The sequence below is a fragment of the Microcebus murinus genome, chromosome 6, assembly GCF_040939455.1.
Source record: "Microcebus murinus isolate Inina chromosome 6, M.murinus_Inina_mat1.0, whole genome shotgun sequence".
Taxonomy (NCBI): Eukaryota; Metazoa; Chordata; class Mammalia; order Primates; family Cheirogaleidae; genus Microcebus; species Microcebus murinus.
In genome coordinates this window covers 59870927-59886892 of record NC_134109.1, presented here as the reverse complement: position 1 = coordinate 59886892, position 15966 = coordinate 59870927, and the positions used below count along the sequence as shown (strand labels likewise).

The following is a 15966-nucleotide window of genomic DNA, read 5'->3' as shown; positions in this document are numbered from 1 at the left end:
TAAAATATACACGTATTTTCCAGGCAGATTTTCTTCTCTTTAGAGAAAAGTCAGTAATTTTATAGGTTTTATTAAGGGAAAGAGGCACACAACTTGTAATTCACAATTAATTTTCTGCAACTAGTAAATTCAGTTTGAGGAAATTTCTTTTTGTTGAGACAGAGTCTGGCTCTGTCACCCGGGCTAGAGTACCATGGCGTCAAGCCTAGTTCACAGCAATCTCAAATTCCTGGGCTCAAGTGATCCTCCTGCCTCAGCCTCCTGAGTAGCTGGGACTACAGGCATACACCACCATGCTAATTTTTTCTATTTTTTGTAGCTTTTGCTTAGGCTGGTCTCATACTCCTGAGCTCAAGCAATCCTCCAGCCTCAGGCTCCCAGAGTGCTAGGATTATAGGCATGAGCCACCATGCCTGGCCTAGTTTGAGAAAACTTCTAACTAGATTTCATTCAGTGGTTTAATCTTTATCTGGACCAGTTAACTTTTTACTTTCTTCTGTCAGAGACTATCTGGGTTAAACATTTGTCTCACTTTCAAGAGAAAGACTAGGACAGAGCATGTGGGTTAAGCAACACAAATACAATTATCATTAGAAAAATAATTTAAAGACTCTACCATGTTGTTGCTAGGTTAATTCTCCACATATACTTCATAAAGAAGACATTCACTACTAGTTACTACACTACCTATTTTACCATAAAGTATCTAGCTTAGATTATTCCTAAAAAAAAGTCAGCTGTTTATCTTTTGCCAAGAAAGCAAATCTATAGAGATAGATGGATGAATGGATAGGGAAAAGAGGAAGGAGGGAGGAAGAAAAGAAAATAACTCTGATTATTTCAATATCCTCCCAAGTGGTCTCTTGCTTCCTCCCTTATACCTCTCATAAATTTATTCCCTACAGAGCCACCCCTATGATATCATTAAACTAAAAATCTGTCCTCAAAATCTTTCCACTTGGAGAAAAGCCAAAGTCCACACAGTGGTCCACTAGGCACTATAAAATCTCCACCTGACATCTCTTTGACTAATCTACTACTCCTCGGGCTCACTGCAGTCATGCCATATGGCCTCTGAGTTGTTCCCTGAACACACGGGCATGCTGCTACCTCATGAATCTTTGCACTCACTGTTCCGCTGCCCAGAACATTCTGCCCCCAGATATCTACCTGCATAGATCACTTCCTTCAAGTCTTTCTTGGGAAGGCCCATCCTAGCCACCCTATTAAAACCACAGCTCAAACCAGCCATAGTCCCCACCCTGGCCCCAAATCCCTATTGCCTCCTCATTTCTTTTCATTACACTTATTCATCATCTAATATACTTTACTTTTGTTTAAATGTTCCTCCCTGACTAGAATTCATCTCCATGAAGAGATAGATTTTTGTCTGTTTTGTTCATTGCTATATTCCCAATAGTGATTCTCAACAAATAATTGTTGACTGGAAAGGAGGGAAGAGGAGAAAGAAAGGTGATAACCATGCTGGGCTACAAGACTGTTTTCAGGTAATTACAGCATGATCAATGAAAAACCCATGATAGGAGTAAATTCCAATAAGCTCATTAATTCAGGCCAAACTTTACACCTATTTAACTGACATTTACAACCAGATTTCCTCTCATATACCATACCAGAAGCAACAGAACATTAGGGAAGTATTAATGGTGGTGTCTACCTATGTATTTTCTATGAAGTCATATTAACTTTGACTTCTATGAAGTCAAAGTTAAGATTATCAACAAATATAAACATTGACTCTTTAGGCAATACATTTATAGACAGGATCTCGCTATATTGCCCAGGCTGATCTCTTAACTTCTGAGTTCAAGCAATCCTCTTGCCTCAGCCTCCTGAGTAGCTGGGATTACAGACCTCAGTTTTTTGGGTTTTTTTTTTAGCATTTATAAGCAAACAACTGTTCCAGATATTGAGGATTTAAGCGAACAAAAAGCTCTGCCTTCAAGAAATCTGTCTGCAATGAGAAAGACAATCAACTTTATGTAATACAACACAAAATTAAGTGCTTCCCATTTTCTCCCTGCCACTTTTACAACAATGTACAATTTGATCTTATTAACACCTATCCTTATCAACAAGTCCTGTGACCTTTCCATGTATTTCCACTGTCAGTGCCCTCTCTGCTTCACTCCTTTTCCAATCCACTCCATTGCCTTTCTTGCTGGACCCTTCAAATCCCATTGCTCTTTTTTCCACACCTGGCTTGCAAATGCCCACACTCAGGGATCAATGTAATCATCACACTTTTTGTTTTTTTTGAGACAGAGTCTCACTCTGTTGCCTGGGCTAGAGTGTTAGAGTGCCGTGGCGTCAGCCTAGCTTACAGCAACCTCAAACTCCTAGGCTCAAGCAATCCTACTGCCTCAGCCTCCCGAGTAGCTGGGACTACAGGCAAGCGCCACCATGCCCGGCTAATTTTTTCTATATATATTTTTAGTTGGCCAATTAATTCCTTTCTATTTTTTTTTTTTTTTTTTTTTAGTAGAGACAGGGTCTCGCTCTTGCTCAGGCTGGTCTCAAACTCTTGAGCACAAATCATCCACCCGCCTCGGCCTCCCAGAGTGCTAGGATTACAGGTGTGAGCCACCACACCTGGCCTCATCACACTTTGCTTTTACATTTGAACTGCTGAGTGAGGCTAGAGAAAAGTCACAACTGTTTGTACTGGTCCACTACAAATTAATGGTCTCCAAAGTGCATCAGGCTCTCAAAACCACTCATTAGTCCAGTCCTGAGCAGCTCTCCTTTTGATTCCCTGCAACAACCATTGCGAACTTTTATTATCTCAACCTTCTACCACATTACCACTCCCACTCTCAACAAGTGACCTTGCCCCCCACACCCAGAAACATAAATGCCAGTACCTGTTTTATTCCCTCAGACCCATCAACAAACGTTTCTATTAGAAATAAATCTTATCCTTCCCACCTTCTCTGCACCCTCAAAGGAAGTAGTGTCCTCTGGAAGCCTGAGTTGCCTGTCCCCCAGAGCATGTGACCTTCCTGTCTGCTATAGGACCTGATCATACAATACACTTTGGCCTCACAAAACCCTCTCATGACTACCTAATTCCCATACTCAATGATACTTTTCAGTCTTCTTGGTCTCCCTGCAGTATCTTGCTTTCGTATCACTCCGACCCCTCCCTACTTAAAATTCTCTCTACTTTTGGAGTCACCTATCATTCTCCTGCTACTTCTCTCAGCCCCCTCACATAATCATCATCTTCCCTTTGGTCCTTAAATGTTGATTTCTCTTGGGTGCTATCTAACATTGGAAATAATCTCAGCCATTTTTGACTAATAATTCCTAAATTTATATCTCCAATTCAGACCTTTTGTTCTAAGTTCCCAATCAGAATTTCAAGTTACCAACTAGACATATCCACTTGGAAATATTCCATTATTAAACAATTGGTTGAGGTTGGGTGTGGTCACTCACACCTGTAATCCTAACACTGGGAGGCTGAGGCAGGATGTTGCCTTGAGGCCAGAGGTCTGAGACTAGCCTGAGCAACACAGACCCCATCTCTACAAAAAATAAAAAAATTTGGCCAGGCATGGTGGCTCACGCCTGTAATCCTAGCACTCTGGGAGGCCGAGGTGGGCAGACTGCTCGAGGTCAGGAGTTCAAAACCACTCTGAGCAAGAGTGAGACCCTGTCTCTACTATAAATAGAAATTAAGGCCAGGCGCGGTGGCTCATGCCTGTAATCCTAGCTCTCTGGGAGGCCGAGGCAGGTGGATTGCTCAAGGTCAGGAGTTCAAAACCAGCCTGAGCAAGAGCAAGACCGTCTCTACTATAAATAGAAAAAAATTGGCCAACTAATACATATAGAAAAAATTAGCCAGGCATGGTGACACATGCCTGTAGTCCCAGCTACTCAGGAGGCTGAGGCAGAAGGATTGCTTGAGCCCAGGAGTTTGAGGTTGCTGTGAGCCAGGCTGATGCCACGGCACTCATTCTAGCCTGGGCAACAAAGCGAGACTCTGTCTCAAAAATAAAATAAAATAAAATAAAAAATTAGCTGAGTGTGATGCCTCACGCCTGTAGTCCTAGCTACTTGGGAGACTGAGACAAGAGGATCACTTAAGCCCAGGCAGGAGTTTAAGGTTGCAGTGAGCTATGATGATGCCACTGCACTCTAGGCTGGTGACTGTGTCTCAAAACGAACAAAAACCAAACAATTGTTTGAGTGCCTTCAATGTGCCGAGCACTGCCCTCTATGCTAGGGAGATAGCAGTGAAGAGACACAAATCCTTTCCCTTACAGATCTTACATTCTAGTTTGGGAGGGAGGAAGTTAGACAGCTCACAGGCCCTTTAAATCCAACATATCTGAAAATAAAACTTATCTACTTTCTAACCCTGCTCTTTCCTATATTCTGCATTTTCTCCTCTCCAGTCCAGCCCATGTACTTAGTCATTATGTCCTGTCAATTTTATCTGCTAAACAACTCTCTTTTTTTGGAGACAGGGTCTCACTCTGTTGCCCAGGATAGAATGCAGTGGCATTACTGTAGCTCACTGCAACCTCAAACTCCCAAGTGATCCTCCTGCCTCAGCATCCTGACTACCCGGGACTACAGAAGCATGCCACTGTGCCTGGCTAATTTTTCTATTTTTAGTAGACGTGGGGTCACACTCTTGCTTGGGGTGGTCTCCAACTCCTGAGTTCAAGAGATCCTTTTGCCTTTGCCTACCAGACTGGCAGGATTACAGGCATGAGCCACTGTGCATGGCCTAAACACCTCCTTACTTTGTCCCCTCATTCATCCCTCTTCCACTGCTTTAGCTCTACCTTCATTATTTCCCATCTGAACTATTAATTAGCCTGGTAGCTGGTTTCTTTGCTTTCTGAATGGAAGCATCAATCCACCTTCCACGTCAGAATAATATACAGAGCTACTTTTATTTAGGCATGTCTTTCCTAGTTTGAAATCCCCTCAGCACTCCCCCCTGCCTGGAGTCTTTATCATTACACACTGTACACTCTATCTGTACTAGGCATATGTACCTTTGCAACCCCTGCTCCAGCAAGAACAGGTGCTCCAGGTGGAACCAAGTTACCAACACATGCTATCCTTTCTGCTGGCTAGAAGTGATAGCACACACTGGTTAAAGACCCAGGTCCTAGAGCTAGAATGCCTGTTTAACTGCAACTCCTCCTGGTTGTATGACCTTGGGCAACTTAATTAATCTTTCTGAACCTCAAGTTTTCCTTTCCAAAGAGGGAATAACAGCAGCAACTATTTCATAGGGATTTGGCCTGACTTAACATGTGGAAAGTCCCTGGGATGCAGTAAATGCTATATAAATAACTATTATTATGTGTTTACTATTAGCCTTTCCCCTAAAGTTAAAAACTCTCTACTTTTTACTCCGTTGGCACGTAATCACAAAGGATTGTAGCTCCACCTCCCTCCCTACACTTTAGCCTCAGGGCAGAGAAATTTATCCATCTTTTTATCCTCTGCCAACACAATGTATGTCACATTTTTATATGAAATAGCTATCACTAAAAGTGTAATGTGTTTAAGCTAAATACGGGGCAGGTATTTAAAAAAACGCAAACATCTGAGCCAAGTCTTGAAAGAAAAGGTGAGGGGGAAAAAGGCACTCCATGACATTGAAATGCATATATAAAGCAGACATTAAAGTGCAAAGGTACTTGGGCAATAGAGTATTTGGGGAGGCGGGGTGGAGATTGAGAAATGAAGCCAGGCAGAACCGGTTAGGAGCACTGCTGAATGTTAGTCTAAGGAGTTTGAACCTTACTCCAAAAAAAAAGGTGGTCCAAGTAAGTTCTTTTGGGGTGGGGAAACCTCCAGCCTTCTGATTTCAAGATTATTATTATTTTTTTTTTTCTGGAGACAGAGTCTCACTGTGTCGCCTGGGCTAGAGTGCCCCGGCATCAGCCTAGCTCAAAGCAACCTCAAACTCCTGGGCTCAAGCAATCCTTCTGCCTCAGCCTCCCACGTAGTTGGGACTACAGGCATGCACAACCATGCCTGGCTAAGTTTTTCTATATATTTTTAGTTGTCCAGCTAATTTCTTTCTTTTTTTTAAATTTTTTTTAGCAGCGACTGGCTGGTCTCGAACTCCTGAGCTCAAACAATCCATCCTGCCTCGGCCTCCGAGAGTGCTAGGATTACATGTATTTGGTACATTTAGTGAGTGAATGTACAGACAATGCACCTTCTAGAAAATGCCAGAGACTGCAAATTCCACCTTCTATGACAAGAATGAAACTGACCTTCAATAAGGGGGTGCAAGGTAAGAATTGTGGTAAGGGCCTAGCAAAACTAATGTACAGGCCTAGCTAAAAATGATAATAATTAGTACCTGTCCCCTTGTAATTACCACTTGGAAGCAAATGGTGGTCATAAAGATTCTTAACTTTCTCTGTAGATAACATCACCTTTATGAAACCTAAAGATAGTTTTTAAGATATCTTTCAGGCCCTGCATTCCAGTAGATCAACTGGCCTACTTCGACCAGCAGCCCATACCAAGAAACTAACTCAACTGGAATTATGATCTCAGGGACTACAGTAACACAGGAAGATGATTTCTACATCCCTATAATTTTGCCCCAATTAACAAACCTAATTGCCTAATCCTTTGCCTGTCAAACTACCTTTAAAATTCCCATCTTGGCTGGGCACAGTGGCTCACGCCTGTAATCCCAGCACTCTGGGAGGCCGAGGTAGGTGGATCGTTTGAGCTCAGGAGTTAAAAACCAGCCTGAGCAAGAGCGAGACCCCGTCTCTACTAAAAATAGAAAGAAATTAATTGGCCAACTAAAAATGTATACATATAAAAAAAATTAGCCAGGCATGGTGGCACATGCCTGTAGTCCCAGCTACTCAGGAGGCTGAGGCAGAAGGATCGCTTGAGCCCAGGAGTTTGACGTTGCTGTGAGCTAGGCTGACGCCACGGCACTCTAGCCAGGCAACACAGTGAGACTCTGTCTCAAAAAAAAAATTAAAATAAAAAAAAAATTAAAATCCCGTCTTCCAAATTCTCGGGGGGGGGGGGGCGGGCACAGTGGCTCATGCCTGTAACCCCTAGCACTCTGGGAGCCTGAGGCTGGAGGATCCCTTGAGCTCAGGAGTATGAGACCAGCCTGAACAAGGGCAAGACTCCGTCTCTACTAAAAACAGAAAGAAATTAGCTGGACAACTAAAAATATATAGAAAAAAATTAACCAGGCATGGTGGTGCATGCCTGTAGTCCCAGCTACTTGGGAGGCTGAGGCAGGGGGATCACTTGAGCCCAGGAGTTTGATGTTGCTACGAGCTAGGCTGACGCCAGGGCACTCACTCTAGCCCAGGCAACAAAGTGAGACTCTGTCTCAAAAAAAACAAAAAAAATAAAAAAAATTTTCAGGGAGGCAGATTAGAGAAATTTCTCCCATCTCCCTGCTTAGTGCTATGTAGAATAAAGACTTTCTCTGCCTTGTAAACCTTGCTGACTCAGTGTCTTGGCTTCCTCTTGGGCTGCGGACATATGAACCTGGTTGGGTGGCAACAGAAACATAAAGGGTTTGTTATACAGATAAAAATAAAAGTATTAACAGATCCAGATGCTCTCATTTCTTCTCAGTGTATCTTGCATCAGCAAAATCTCTGTGTTAAAGCTACTATTTCAAGTGACACTTTGCAACAAGTTATATGCATTGTTAACTGTATTTGTGCAAATACAACATGGCATGGTCAGTTTCATAGCATGCTAAAATTTAATGAGGTATTTAGTGTGGATTTGCTATATCACTCCAAAGTGTGCTGGCTATCACAGGGACAGGTGTTATCCAAAATTTTTATCTCTGCAAGAACAGATAGATAGTGCAATTTTATGAAGAAAAGAATCAGCAATGCGACTTAATCAAAGAAGATTTCTGTAGGAACACATTTCTGTGTGATATCACGTCAAATCCAAACGACTTGAATATTTCTTTGCAAGGTAAAACTAAGTCTATATATGTGACAAAAAATCCAAGCATTTAAAAGAAAAGCTATCTTTTTTCAAAACACTTCTTCAAAAGGAAATTTCAGATGAATATTTTCCCCAGATAGCAAAGGTTATTGATGAACAGGATGATATACATGAAACATTTGAAGAATACGCACCTGTCATAGACCTATTAATTGGAGAATACAGGCTGGGAGCAGTGGCTCACACCTGTAATCCTAGCATTCTGGAAGGCTGAGACAGGTGGATTCTTTCAGCTCAGGAGTTCGAGACCAGCCTGAGCAAGAGTGAGACCCCTGTCTCTACTAAAAATAGAAAGAAATTAGCTGGACAACTAAAAATATATAGAAAAAATTAGCCAGGCATGGTGGTGCATGCCTGTAGTCCCAGCTACTCGGGAGGCTGAGGCAGAAAGATTGCTTGAGTTTGAGGTTGCTGTGAGCTAGGCTGATGTCATGGCACTCTAGCTCGGGCAACAAAGTGAGACCCCCTGTCAAAAAAAAAAAAAAGAAACTCATAAAATAAATTTTAAAAAATTGGAAAATAGAAGGAAAGGTTCACTGACTTTGCAAACCATGACATCACACTGAAATTAGCATTTCAGCCTCACCTAGTTGATATCACCAAGGCCTCTAAAGAACTACAGATTGAACTGATTGAGCTCTCAGTAGATGACATTTTAAAGTCACTGTTTGATACTAAGAAAGATCCAATTGTAATATGGAAAAATGCAGTAGAATACCCACACCTTTAGCAACATGCCCTAAAAATGCTTTCTGGCTTTTCAACCACTTATTGCTGCAAATCTACATTTCCCTACATAACCCAAATCACCCTTGAGCCTTAAGGTCACAAATTACTAAGCCCATCCAGAGGATCACCTGAAACTTTGGACCTCCAAGCTGCAACCAATTAAAATGCTTCCCAACAAAAAGCAGACAAAACAAAGTCACTAAAAGGTTAGTTAACTTTAAAGTTAACAAATAGTTTTCATTTTTTGAAATTATTAAGTACATAGTAGTTAGATATTTATAAAATAATGTACTTTTTTTTTTTTTGAGACAGAGTCTCATTTTGTTACCCAGGCTAGAGTGTCCTGGCGTCAGCCTAGCTCACAGCAACCTCAAACCCTCCTGGGCTCAAGCAATCCTTCTGCCTCAGCCTCCCAAGTAGCTGGGACTACAGGCATGTGCCAGTATGCCTGGCTAATTTTTTCTATATATTTTTAGTTGGCCAATTAATTTCTTTCAATTTTTTAGTAGAGACGGGGTCTTACTCTTGCTCAGGCTGGTTTAGAACTCCTGACCTTGAGCCATCCACCTGCCTCAGCCTCCCAGAGTGCTAGGATTACAGACGTGAGCCACTGCACCAGGCCTAAAATAATGTACATTTTTAAGTATATCTAATTGAAGTTTCTTGAATGAGGTCTTATTTGATTACAGTTAAATTAATGCAGCCTTCCAACATGAAAAGGTTCCCCACTCCTGGGTTAGACAACATTTCCAAGGTGAAATTAACTGGGCTCAGTGATTGTTCTGCTATTAAGGTAAAGGCTATGACCAGAGGTTTCTTGCCTGCACAACTGGAAAATGGTACCATTAATGAAGATAAGGAATACAGAGGGAGGAGCAAGGCTAAGAGTCCAGAAGTATAGTTATTCCACCTACAGTCATTTTTACAAACAAACATCACTCTGGCATGTACTGGTCTTACTGAACAAGCACATCAAAGCAAAACATGTCTGGTTCAAAGGGTTCATTTTGTTTACTAAATAATATGCTACTATCATTCCTTCAATTGGGGGAAAAAACCTATTATGTAGAGGTGGGGCTGAAGAGATCAAAACATAGCCAATAATTTTCCATATTGTGTATTCTTAAAGCCTATTTCTGACAAAATAGTATTTTTCTTAAGGCTCTAAGCTTCTGTTCTGATTCAAATATCATGACAAAATGCTTTAAGATTTTATGCTTAAAATCTTATGCAAAGATTTGCATAAAAATTTATGCAAAACATTAATTTATGCAAAAACATTAATTTTGCTTAAATGCTTAAAGATTTATGCAAAAACATTAATTTTGCTTATTTGTTGCTTCGTATGAAATACTTTTATTATTTTTTTTGAATCTGTGAAGTCCTCTTTGCAACTCGTATCAAATATGTACTTCATGGTTTTTCTCTATTAAGACTCCCTTTCTTTTTTTTTTTTTTTGAGACAGAGTCTCACTTTGTTGCCCAGGCTAGAGTAAGTGCCATGGCATCAGCCTAGCTCACAGCAACCTCAAACTCCTGGGCTCAAGCAATCCTACTGCCTCAACCTCCTAAGTAGCTGGGACTACATGCATGCACCACCATGCCCAGCTAATTTTTTCTATATATATTAGTTGGCCAATTAATTTATTTCTATTTATAGTAGAGACGGGTCTCACTCTTGCTCAGGCTGGTTTCAAACTCCTAACCTTGAGCAATCCGCCCGCTTCGGCCTCCCAGAGAGCTAAGATTACAGGCGTGAGCCACTGTGCATGGCTAAAGACTCCCTTTCTTATAAGGCTGAACAAGATGATTTTTTTTTTTTTTTTTTTTTTTGAGACAGAGTCTCACTTTGTTGCCCAGGCTAGAGTGAGTGCCGTGGCGTCAGCCTAGCTCACAGCAACCTCAAACTCCTGGGCTCGAGTGATCCTTCTGCCTCAGCCTCCCGGGTAGCTGGGACTACAGGCATGCGCCACCATGCCCGGCTAATTTTTTATATATATATCAGTTGGCCAATTAATTTCTTTCTATTTATAGTAGAGACGGGGTCTCGCTCTTGCTCAGGCTGGTTTTGAACTCCTGACCTTGAGCAATCCGCCCGCCTCGGCCTCCCAAGAGCTAGGATTACAGGCGTGTGCCACAGCGCCCGGCCTGAACAAGATGATTTAAACTAAAAGTGCAATGCCTAAGGGTTCTAATTATGGCAATCAAATTCTATCAGGACAAACACAATATAAGGAAATTTAAATCAAGCCAGATATTTGTTTCTGAAATGAGGAAATGGCAAGATAACTTTGTGCAGCAATAATCAAACTTTTGTGCACAAGAGAAACTTCTCATCTCAGATGCTTGTTTTTTAAAAAAAAAAAAAAGCAGTTATGGCTGGGCACAGAGGCTCATGCCTATAATCCTAGCACTTTGGGGAGGCTGAGGTAGGAGGACTGCTTCAGGCCAAGCGTTTGAGACTAGCCTGTGCAAGACTGAGACCCTATCTCTACAAAAAATACAAAAAATAGAGCTGCTTGGGAGGCTGAGGCAAGGAAGATTGATTGAACCTAGGAATTTGGAGGTTGCGAGGAGCTATGAGGACACCTTTACACTCTAGCCCAGGAGACAAAGTAAGACTCTGTCTCAAAAAACAAACAAACAAACAAAAGCAGTTATCTGCCCTTTTCCTCACCCTAAGAGATTCTTGTTTATTGAGGGTGTGGAATCCAGAAACTTTTGTTTTTCAAATGATCCAGGTGATTTTAATGCAAGTGTTTCAAGGCCACTTTGAGAAACACCTGCACTGGCTCTAATGTCAGAAACACGGTTTAAAGTCCAGCTCTCTCATCACTGCTTGTGACCTCAGACTACTCAGTTTCTCTGAGGTTTTGATTCCTCATATGAAAAAGGGGGGTACTAAAGGCTTTAGAGGAATGATGAGAGATTAATGAAACAATGCTTATGCAGTGGTTACACAGTGCCTAGCTATAATTACTATGATTCATCCAGTTCCATAGGACAAAAATAAAGAAGAACTGGACACATGCACATATTCATCATTGCATTCTAAAAGCTTTCTAAAGCTGGGTGCGGTGGCAAACACCTGTAATCCTAGCACTCAGGAGGCTGAGGCAGGAGGATTGCTTGAGTTCAGGAGTTTGTGACTAGCCTGAGGAAGAGTGGGACACTATCTCTACTAAATATAGAAGAAAAAATTAGCCGGGCATGGTGGCGTACACCTGTAGTCCCAGCTAGTAGAGAGGCTGAAGCAGGAGGATCACTTGAACTCAGGAGTTTTTTTTTTTTTTTTTTTTTTTTTGAGAAAGAGTCTCGCTTTGTTGCCCAGGCTAGAGTGCCATGGCATCAGCCTAGCTCACAGCAACCTCAAACTCCTGGGCTCAAGCAATCCTTCTGCCTCAGCCTCCCGAGTAGCTGGGACTACAGGCATGTGCCACCATGCCCAGCTAATTTTTTCTATAGATATTAGTTGGCCAATTAATTTCTTTCTATTTATAGTAGAGATGGGGGTCTCACTCTTGTTCAGGCTGGTATCGAACTCCTGACCTCGAGCAATCCACCTGCCTTGGCCTCCCATAGTGCTAGGATTACAGGCGTGAGCCACCGCCCCCAGCCGCCGAGCTCAGGAGTTTGAGGTTACTGTGAGCTAAGAGGATGCCAGGGAACTGTAGCCTGCATGCCAGAGGGAGACTCAAAAATAATAATAATAATAATAATAATAAAATAAATAAATAAAAAGCTTTCTAGTTAATTATGTTTTTTCCACTTTCATTTTAAAATTTTTGTCTACAACATTCTACAAGAATCTCCTGGTCAGACAAGCTCTTTGTCTTTCTTTCCCTTTAGTATTGTAATACATGAAAAAAGCTTCTGGACACATTACTTAAGTGCTTCCAGTTCCATAAGCAAATCTTACCAAACGCATAAAGCCATGAACACAAATATTCACCATAACATACTCTACTTTTCATAACATCAACATAAAGACTCAAAAAATTAATGCTTTTACTGAACATAAGTCAGATTTTACAAGAGCAAATCCTGTTTGCTTTTCCTGGTAGGCCACAAAAATAAGACAGAAAGTTGTTATAAAAATAAAGAAGACCATATGTTTTATATTTAGAAAAATCAATTTAATTGTGCTATAATCGATCTCATTTTATTAAATAACTCTGCTGGTTTCCCATTCTAAAATCCAAAATATAATTTATAAATGTACATCTAATTCTCTTGTCTTATCCCAGAAGATACGTATACACATTTACACACATGCATTTTGTTTATAATTCACTAGCAACTAAATATGGGGGATGGTCATGCTGGAGACTCAGACTTGTGGGGGTAAGGGGGGATAGGGCATTTATTGAAACCTTATAATCTGTACCCCCATAATATGCCAAAATAAAAAAAAATAAATAAAATAAAACAGGAAAAATAAATAAATAAATATTTTAGAAACAGACATTCCATATGATACTTCTGCACTAACCAGAAATTCTGTTGCCCAGGCTAGAGTGCCATGGCATCAGCCTAGCTCACAGCAACCTCAAACTCCTAGGCTCGAGCAATCCTTCTGCCTCAGCTTCCCAAGTAGCTGGGACTACAGGCATGTAATTTATTGTTTATAAAAGTATGCTTTGCATCTTTATTATTTAAAAGCTTTATAAAGGTCATCAGTTCATACTAACTACCTCATCTCATATTATAGACAGCAATAATACCCTACAATATTTTATCATCTATCAAAAACCCACTAACAAATGTGCTTCTTACATGATCTAAGATGGATAACAAAAAGCAAAACACAAAACTAAAGTACAGGCTGTTAAGTGTGAAGGAACCACGGAACCTTGCTGAGCAGCAATTATCTCATATCGATATTTTTCAAGTGCTCACTTGTACCAGGCACTATCTTACCACGTTTCAGTCAAAGCAAATGGAGGTGGGAGGAAGGAATGGGAGCCCTGAAGGTCCTTTCTGAAGTGGAATGCAACAAACCTCAAAAGGACACCAAATAGAAAGGCACTTACTGGGGTTCGAGGGTTACAAACTTTAAGTTGTAAGATGAGTAAGTTCTGGAGACCTAATGTAAAGCATGGTGACTAAATTTAATAACAACATATACTTGAAATTTGCTCAGAGTAGATCTCAAGTGTTTCTCCCCCACAAATGGTAACTAGGTGAGGTATATGTTAGCTTGACTATGATACTCACTTCACAATGTGCACGTATATGGAAATATCACGCTGTACCTCTCAAATATATACAATTATTATTTTGTCAATCACACCTCAAAAAAGCTAAGGGGGGGCAAAAAAACAACACTAAGGAAACCCTGAAAAAGATATACGTTTTTTTTCTGGATATTAGAAAAAGTAAAGATGCTCTGGGTACCAGCACTTTGCAAAATCTGACAGGACACTGAAGAGTTGCGATTCGACGACTGTAAAAATCCTTTGCAAAAGGGTAATTGAGATAAGCCCGTACCATATTTGTTTTATAGAGAGAGAGGAGTGGGCAGGACGAGTTTAAGAGGTCTACATCGGGAGAAAATTGAGGGTGCCGCCAGTAAGGTCTGAGAATAGGTTTTCATAGCCCCAAAGTGGCGAGGGTGGGGACGTTCCAGCTCTCGCCTCCACTTCCACATCCCATTCTGCACTCCGCCCCAGGCGAGGGAGGAGGTCCACAGGAGGGCCCAGGGTAGGGGACAAGAAAGTGGCCGATGGTCCCCCAGAAATCAGATCAGCCCCCAGGGAGGAAGGGCTGCAGGAGGGCGGGGCACGGTGCGGCCAGGAAACCGAAAGGACGACAGGCAGGGAGTGCCGCACGGCCAGGGACCTCACCCCAAACCACACCCGGGGGCCGAGGCGGGGGAGGGAGGGTCCGGCGAACATGAAGGAGGCAGAACTTACTCCGCGGTCCTCCTCTGAGAGGAAGTCGGGGCCGTCGTCCAGGCCTTCCTGCGGGGTCGGCGGGCCCGGCGCGCCAGAGGAGAGGATGGGATGGGGGAGACACAAAAGGAAACATTAGTACCAGGCCGGCGCGGTCCCCGCGCCCGCCCCACGCCCGCCGCCCCCACCGCGCGCCCGGGGCTCCGCGCCGCGGAGAACACCCACCATCATGGCTGCTCCGAGGAGAGGCTCCGGCGCAGGCGCGCACGGCGCTGCCAGCCCGAGGGAGCCAGCGGCTGCAGGCGGGGCGGGGCCGGCGGCGGGGGGCGGGGCCTGGTCTCGGAGCCGTCCCGCCCCCTCCGCGCGCTGGGGCCCGGGTCGGTGAGCCTTGAAGGACGACTTGGCAGTGTGCCCAAGGTCGAAGCACCTAAGTGAGGGAGGGAGCGAAGGCCAAGACCCACATGGCTGGGGCAGCTCGCGTCTGGCGGACTCTGATCCGGGACGGGCTGAAGGCCACCGGAGGAGCTGTCCAGTTCACTTGTCCCGAGGGCTCAGCGAGGAGCCTTGCAGGCGCCCTCTGGAAAACACAATAAATCATCTAGTCTTTGTTTTGTGCCACACGATAATTAATCACAGTTATTATCATTTTGTCTATGGAAGTTGAAGGAACCAAGGGCTTTCACACAGTAGGCAGTCAGGGGCTATAATCAAGCTTTTACTGCTGGTGAGGTAATAACTACCTTATGGTTTGGGGCGCTATAAAAAGGAGCTGTTCTCATTACAAGAGTATTCCTTTGTTCGATGAAATTTCCCCAGACCCACTCTAAGTGGTCAGCTGGAAAGCACCACCCAGGTAATAGCCACAGGCATTTCAAACAAAATAAAATCAATCTTAATCCCTGCCTCCCCTTACCTATTTCTCTCTCTCCCTCTCTCACACACACACAAACACACAAGCAATTTCTGTGCTTACATTCAGTTAATGGAGCAACATCTTCAGCTGTTCAGACCAGAAACCTAAGTCCCACTGAAATCCTTTCCCTCACTCCCCACATCCAACCAAATCCTATTGCTTCTGCAATAGATTATTTTCATTACCTCTTGAATTGGTTCCATTTTTCCAACTTCCGCGGATTACCATCAACATCTCTTTGCAATAAACCTTTGCAATACTCTCCTAACTTTTCGTATTTTCCATCTCTCTCTTCTCTATTTTACACACTGCTGCCAGGTTTCCTCCTAAGACACAGATAGCGATGATTATGCTACTACCCTGTTCAATAATCTTTACAAGCCTCCATTATATAACGATCGAATACCAGCCTAC

General features: G+C 42.6%; 1 protein-coding gene across 2 annotated transcripts in view; it reads right to left on the bottom strand.

Moving 5' to 3' along the window:
* SNX6 (sorting nexin 6) overlaps positions 1-15966 on the bottom strand; it is a 334434-nt gene that overhangs the window by 57808 nt on the left and 260660 nt on the right. For both annotated transcript variants that reach the window (XM_012736493.2, XM_076004109.1), the window contains exons 2-3: positions 14865-14901; positions 14661-14708 (exon numbers count right to left, since the gene is read on the bottom strand). In XM_012736493.2, the coding sequence (XP_012591947.2) occupies positions 14661-14708; positions 14865-14901 (85 nt within the window). The remainder of the gene's footprint in view (positions 1-14660; positions 14709-14864; positions 14902-15966) is intronic.